This window comes from Paramisgurnus dabryanus, chromosome 23, assembly GCF_030506205.2.
Source record: "Paramisgurnus dabryanus chromosome 23, PD_genome_1.1, whole genome shotgun sequence".
NCBI classification, from domain to species: Eukaryota; Metazoa; Chordata; class Actinopteri; order Cypriniformes; family Cobitidae; genus Paramisgurnus; species Paramisgurnus dabryanus.
In genome coordinates this window covers 23,594,111-23,602,144 of record NC_133359.1, presented here as the reverse complement: position 1 = coordinate 23,602,144, position 8,034 = coordinate 23,594,111, and the positions used below count along the sequence as shown (strand labels likewise).

The following is an 8,034-nucleotide window of genomic DNA, read 5'->3' as shown; positions in this document are numbered from 1 at the left end:
CAGTCTGAACTCCACTGATGGTCAAAGTGAAATCTGTGTTTGATCCGCTGCCACTGAATCTTGATGGAGTTCCTGTGTAAAGTCTTGTTGCAATATATATGAGGAGTTTAGGAGCTTCTCCAGGTTTCTGTAAGTACCAGTGTAAGTAACTACCACCATACACTGCACTGCTGACTTGACAGTTTATTTTAACTTGTTGTCCTGGTTGAACTGCTGTTATTGATGGACTCTGAGTAACAGTGTACTGTCCTCTACACACTGAAAGAAACAACAAGAATGAAATATAAGACAACACTGAAACAAATCAATATTTCACTCTTCAATGAATTAATGATCATGATAAAAATGTTACAACACAAACCTTGAGTAAAGACTGTGAGTGTCCAGATGAAGATGATGATGAAAGTCATTGTTGTTCTTTTGGTTTGTGTGATGATGAAGATTCTGTTCTGTTCTGATCTCAGTCATGAAGTGTTAAACTCACAGAACTATAAACACTCACACATCACTGAAGCATGACAACACAATGCAAAGAAGATGACAGGAAACTTCTGCTCAGGGTTGCCAACTGTCCCGGATTATCCAGGACGTCCCGGATTTTAAGCGTAATTTATTTGTCCCGTACGGGACGACCGCGTCCCGTTTTTTGACTGCTACGCTTGATCTAACCAGCGACTGATTCAACAGGCTTCCACTTCATGTGGCGCCGCAACGACAAGCAGATAACATCAAAATCCCGTGAGAGGGATTCGAGAAATCCTACAGAAGCCATTATCGAAATGCTCTCGCAGTACTTTGATGTCATCCACTGTCAGTCCTTGCGGTGCCACAAGCAGCAGCAGTGCTGATCACAACACCTTTTATCCAATCACAGATCCCCAGCACATTCAGTACATGTTTAAGAGGGTCAAATAATACGATTTCATGTTTGCTTTTTATATAGTCGGTTACTTAGCTGTGCTTAAAACGCATCAATCTGAAGGATTTAATCATTTTCAACTTTACTAGGACATTTTGGCGCTTCTGGTTCACATACTGTACGTGTGTTTTAATTTATGTTTTTGATGTTGACCCTAGACCACATCTTATAGAATCTATGTTTGTCACAAGATTAAAATGAAGGGGATAATGTTTTATTTACCTTTAGTGCGGGAGTCACAAGTGTTTTGTTTTAGACATGTAAAGTTAACTTAAAGTAGCCTTACTGTGTTAGAAGTAGGCTACCTGCTGTAAATTAACAAACTATTAATAAACCTACCCTGTATGTTCCCAGGGCATACGAGTTATAAATTAATATTTAATTAGGAGATTAGCTATCATTTTGACAAATGACTTAAATACACTGTATACAAAACCGTACACAAAGCCATATACGCACTGCTGCGACAGGCCACATTTTGTCCCGTATTTCAGAGTGAGAAAGTTGGCAACCCTAGACTACTACACTATTATTATTCAATGGACTTTCATGTAAGGAATATTCTGAATAATACTATTGTATATAAATAACAAATAACTATAAAGTTTTGAATAAAAGTATAAACAAATGTCCAAAATCTTCAGAATTAATTTGTCTAAAGCTTCAGGTTTGTGTATGCTGGTTAAAGAGTTACAAAGTGTTCACACAACACAAGTAAATAAATGAAAACTAAAAGAAACAAAGTAAAAACTGCAGAAAAACATTGATAACCAACATAAAAACATTTTATAGTTTTGTGCTTAGCATTTGTGACAATATTTGTTTGTGTTGTGTGATGTTAGTGTTGTATATTCTGCTGTAGTTTGTGTTCAGTCAAGTGTGTAGAGGTTTTTGTACAGTCGCTCTATTAGTTTGTATCACTGTGGTTCACATTCGGCAGCGGCACCAGACTGGATGTTGGCAGTAAGTGAATAATCCAATAATAATTTAAATACAATACATAACTGTTTCTAAGTATATACATCAGATATAAAACACAATAAGTGATGCATGTTTTAGCATATTTATTTGTATTAGAATGATTGTGTATACAAGACCACCCTGAAATTTTTATTAATATTTGTTGGTGTTTAATCATTTGTACATATAGATACTTGGAAAAGGGTTGTTGATTTTCTCAAACTCAAAATGATTTCCAATTTTTACATTTATATGAACTCAACATTTAATCTTATTTTGTTTAGGCTCACACTATGTTTTGTTAACAGCTTAAGTGCAGCTCAGTTTTATTATTTGGTGTGTAGTTGCAACTAACTGGGTTATTAAGTGGAATTTAATTTAGGTTTAACTAAAATTCATTTATAAAGCGTTATCAGGTGCAAGACTTAATGTGACAAATATTTTTTTTATGCTAAACTTGTATTCTGTAAAAAATCTTACTTTTTAATATTATTTATAAATGTTATACATATACAGTATTACACAAAAACTGTGAAGACTTTGACTGCCCTTTATACAATATTTCAAATTTCTTAATATATTTTTTACAATGATGAATATTGGTCAGTTTCCTAGACAGAGTTTAAGTTTTGTCCCACGCTAAAATATATGTTTGAGCTGTCTTAACTAAACATATCAGTGCCATTGTTTTGTCTTAATGTGCACGCCGGTAATGTTTATTGTAAGGTTTGTTTGATAAAACTAAAGTCTCTTTACATAATTAAGCCCAAATCCTTTATATATATATATATATATATATATATATATATATATATATATATATATATATATATATATATATATATATATATATATATATAAACCCTGTCCAGGAAACCGAATCTATATTTTTTCATTTATATTTTTATTGAAGTAACAAGAATATTTCAGTGATTCAAAGCCTTCAGATAAACATGAGAAAAGTTATATTAGCCAATTAATGCAGCTATATGATTACAAAAACTCAAAATTCTTCACCTAACTTTAATGTTTAACACAGAGAGAGTGAAGTTATTTTTCTTTCTTGTGTGAGTTATTGACTATTGATGTGATTGTCAGGCAACAGTCCCCCTAAAGTGAGCGTCCTGCCGCCGTCCAGTGAAGAGATTTCCACAAAGCAAACAGCAACACTGATGTGTGTGGCCAACAAGGGCTTCCCCTCAGACTGGAGTCTGAACTGGAAGGTGGACGGGATCAGCAGCAGGTCTCAGTACAGCAGTGTTGCTCTCCTGGAGAAGGACGGTCTGTACAGCTGGAGCAGCAGTCTGACTCTCTCTGAGCAGGAGTGGAGCTCAGTGATCTCAGTCAGCTGTGAGCTCACACAGAAAGACCAGCGTGATAAAGTCACTGGAGAATTGAGGAGAGATCAGTGTTCACAGTAGATCCACTCACTCTCACATCAAGACTAACAGACTAACTGTGTTTCTCTTCATTTCTCTCTCTCATCAAACAACACAAGTCTATGTCTGCTTTATTCATTCACTCATGATTGTGTGACAATTCATCAAATAAAATCATATTCTATCTTTATGGCTTTGACTCATTTTGTCTGTTTTGAATATGAAAGCTCACATTTTATAAATAAACCTGACTCAATGAAGCATGAAAACACCTGCAGATGAAGTAAATTAACATAACTGTCAGTCAAATGAAATGAAGAACCATGAACATGAAGTGATCAAAGGAAATGTCTTAAAGAAATATTTAAGTATGAATTTGTGTGACAAAAACACAAGCACACTTCAGTTAGTGTTGTATAGATGCAATTAAAAGTTTTTGCACTAAAACTGGATTCAGTTATAATTTAACCCTGTAAAACCCTCGGTTGTAATATTACAACATCAGTTCAAAATGTAATAAATAATTCCTGTACATGTTTTATTCTTTTTAAAACCACATTTACACAACTTAAAAAGTCCTAATGTGTAACCCTGCAGTGATTTTGAATGGTATACTTTGTAAATAGGTTTGTTTTCCTGGCCGTGAACTTACGAAACCTGCAAATCTGCCTTGATGAACATATGTACCAGGGCAACGTGGGGGTAACATCACCCTTAGCGCTTCCTTTTCAAAGCATGGGGTTCTCCTCTGTCATGCCAAAATGGGCCCTTAGAACACACCTCACATTCTCACATTTTTGGACTGATTGCACCAGATACCAGATACAATACACTGTCATCTGGGACAATGTGTCATTCCACTGCCCTGCTTTGGTCCAGAACTGTATTAAGACAGGTGGTGTACACCATTTTTAATCGCAGTATGCGACCATGTAAACACTTTAATCACATCTATACCACACTAACTGAAGTGTGTGTGTTTTTGTAACACACCTTAAGCGAAAATATATTCGCAAATATATTTTAAACTAGAGATTAGGATATTTTCCTACTCTGTCAACACGCCTCGCTGTAAGCAGTCTGCCTTCATCCAGACAGGCATTCTTATAATATTTCTGTATTCATCACAGCATAACAAAATATGTCCATAAGAACGTCACCTGTTTGTCATTTAACATAACTAAACTTGTTACTCCCAAATCATACTAAGATTCGTTCAAAATGAATGATCTGTTAATGAACCACCCATCACTAGTGTTAAATCAGGTCTCTACACCAGACAGTGGCGGATTTAGCAAATTGGGGGCCCAAGGCGAAGGTATGTATGGGCCCCCCATCCGATCTATAAGAGTTTTTTTTTTTTTAGTTTTATAAAAAATAATACACCAAAATGAAGATGAAAAGCAAAGAACACAAATCAATAGAGAATAAGTCAATGGGCCAAAAACAGCCACGAACAGTAAATGAGGGAGAAAATAATTAATTCTGATGCTGCACAAAAACTAGCAATGCATCAAAGCCAATGTTGTTACTAGTCTTTCACATGCCCAAGAATGTGATAAAAGGTAAAAAAAAAATCCAGTCCACAATAACTTTTTATACTGAAAATAAGTAATTGTATGTGTGTTTACCCAAATGTGACCAATCAAGGAAAGTGGGGACACAAGTCGGATCTGGGCATTTTGAGTTATTCACAGATTCTGAAAGTGCAGTTTCTAAGCTTTCCAAAGATGTGTAACACATGGAAATCTGATAAGATTTGGAGAAGTTGTGGCCATTTGAATATAGGAACTCAGAAATACTCAAACCGAGAAAATCGAGATGAAAGGGACTCTTCTTTTCAGCTGGGGGAGACAATAGGGCTCATTTACATCTCATTTAGCTAAGCCATGCCCCCTGTAAAACCCTTTTTGAGATGTTCTAGCATCATATGTAGTATTTTATGACCAAATGACAACCCGCAAAAATAAACATGACTCTTTACCTTTGTGGGGATCACAAGTCGAATCCAGTCTGTTTCAGATTATCCAATGACCATATTTGTCCACAAATGCGTATAATCCGTGAAATATAGATTGTTTACATCAGATTTCGCATGAATGTCTGGTAATACAATATAATATATAATCTGAAGACTATTTAAATCGTAACATGTAAGGGTATATGAGCTTACACTCCGTTAAACACATGAACCCGCCTTCAAAGTTTGTATTTAAAATAGGGAAGTAGTATAATAGATCATCCAAACAGCGCCGTCGAAAACGTGACGTCCTTTAGAGAGGTTACCAATGGCTCGCTCGTTCCTCCATCAGCCAATGACTTTATGGAAAATATTGATAGACAAAACATGTAGCCAATTATATGAAGAATACAACGATATCTGTGTAACTTCTGTGTGTTTGGACTCATGCTGCGCTGCAAGAACTGACATACAGATGACGTCAAAGTACCGCGAGAGCGAGTCGAAATTAAACTACTCCGTAAGATTTCTTGAAGAGCTCTCGCGGTACTTTGACGTCATCCGACTGCGGCGCCGCATAAAGTCAGTGACGCGGCTGACGTACGATGAGGCTGACTGTTATTTGTTCCGCCCCAGCTTCTTTTATTTTTCCTTTGTTTTGTGCGCCCGAGCTTTACAGTCTGGGGAGACGCAGGCTATAAGTTTGGAAAAAAAAAAAACTTAGCAAACATGTCTGAGGAACAGGGCAGCGCGTCACTACAGTCACGTGACTTCACGCTCGAGCCGGAAGAGAAGACAATGCTGAATAAAGTCGTAATTCTGCTATTTTTGGACCAAACTGTATTTTCGATGCATCAACACAATCTTACTGACCCACTGATGTCACATGGACTACTTTGATGATGTTTTTATTAACTTTCTGGACATGGAAACCATACATAGATTTTCAATGAAGGGGAAAGCTCTCGGACTAAATCTAACGATAAAACATCTTAAACTGTGTTCCGAAGATGAACGGAGGTCTTCCGAGTTTAGAACGACATAAGGGTGAGTCATTTCTTACATTATTTTCATTTTTGGGCGAACTATCCTTATTTAGTAGTCACGCTGTTCCCTTTGGGGGCGGAGGCGAAAACGCTTAGGTTACTCACGTAACCCCGTTTCCCGGAAATAACGGGAACGAAGCATTGCGTCAGTTTGCTGACGCTATGGGGGGAAACTCCTGTTTACTCCGTGATTGAAGCCTATTGGTTAACTTCTGTAGAAAATACAGACCAATGACGTTTGAGCCCGCGCGGGGGCGTGGCACACGTCCCTATATAAGCCGGTGAAATACGTCAAGAGCTCATTATTATTCGACTGAAGCGCGCAGCCGAATAACACTTGCTGCGTAGACGTTTGTAGCACGGCCAGCGACGCAATGCTTCGTTCCCGTTATTTCAGGGAACCGGGGTTACGTGAGTTACCTAAGCGTTCCCTTTCAATACGGTTCACTTCGCATTGCGTCAGTTTGCTGACGCTATGGGGGAACGTAATCCCATCCCGCCGTGCATACACAACGGACTGAGGTGCCCTTACCGGAGAGACACTGCATGTGGCCCTAACCCAGCATATACATAGCTCTAGCGAGCGCAAGTGTAAGCACCATATATGAGACAGTAATACGCATACAGTGAAGTTTCTAAACGCACCATGATGCATATACAATAGAGCACGAGACGGCGGGTTCCCTGAGCGCGCCGCGAGCTGTGCATGATTTATTAATAGGTAGCCATGACGGTGAGCTAGCAACGCACCGTGAAGGCATACAGAAACGCGGTCGCGTGAATCATTAAGCCGATAAGACCTGTGCTTGTAAGGCAGGGACATCCAGGCTATAAAATCTGACAAACGTAGACGGCGAGGACCAGCCGGCCGCGTTACAAATGTCAAAGATAGAAATCCCCGTAGACCAAGCCCAAGATGAAGCCATACCCCTTGTGGAGTGAGCTTTTAAACCAACTGGACAATGTTCATTCAGGGAGGCGTAAGCCAAAGCAATGGCTTCGACGATCCATTTAGATAGCCTCTGTTTAGTGAGCGGCATACCTAAGGAATGTTGTGCGAAGCTTACGAACAGCTGATCTGACTTGCGGTATGAGGCAGAACGGTCCGTGTATATTCTTAACGCTCTGACGGGGCAGAGCGTGTTCGGGGTTTGTTCGCCGTCCGCCCGGCGGAAGGGCGAGAAGTGAAACCACCTGAACTCTAAATGGCGTGGTCAAAACTTTAGGAATGTATCCCGCTCTCGGTCTAAGGATCACTCTGCTATCGTTAGGACCGAATTCCAGACACGACGGGTCAATTGAAAACGCGTGTAAATCGCCCACTCGTTTAACCGATGCCAACGCCAGGAGGAGAGCGGTTTTAAACGAGAGAGCGCGCAGGTCAGCCTGCTCGAGGGGCTCGAAAGGGGGACCGCGCAGCGCTTTCAGAACCATGGACAGATCCCAAGACGGGACCGTGTTAGGTCGCGGTGGGTGTAGTCTGCGAGCGCCTCTGAGGAATTTAATGATGAGATCATGTTTTCCCACGGTGCGACCGGCGATAAGGGCGTGATTCGCCGTTATCGCCGCCACATACACTTTAAGCGTCGAGGGCGCGCGACCGCTGTCCAGCATTTCCTGCAGAAAGGAGAGAATATGCTCCACTTCACAGGTGTTTGGGTTTAAGTTTTTCGTCGTGCACCAGTCAGAAAAAAATAGACCACTTTTGAGCGTAAAGGCGCCTGGTAGATGGGGCCCTAGCTTCAGTTTGAGTATTTAACACTCGTCCTG

General features: G+C 39.6%; 1 gene segment (V, D, J or C); it reads left to right on the top strand.

Annotated features, from left to right (window-relative positions):
* Positions 1-798: 798 nt before the first annotated feature.
* On the top strand, positions 799-3,395 carry LOC135781081 (Ig kappa-b4 chain C region-like). The segment is given in 3 exon segments: positions 799-906; positions 1,831-1,882; positions 2,978-3,395. Coding segments are annotated over 3 exon segments (483 nt in total).
* Positions 3,396-8,034: the final 4,639 nt, after the last annotated feature.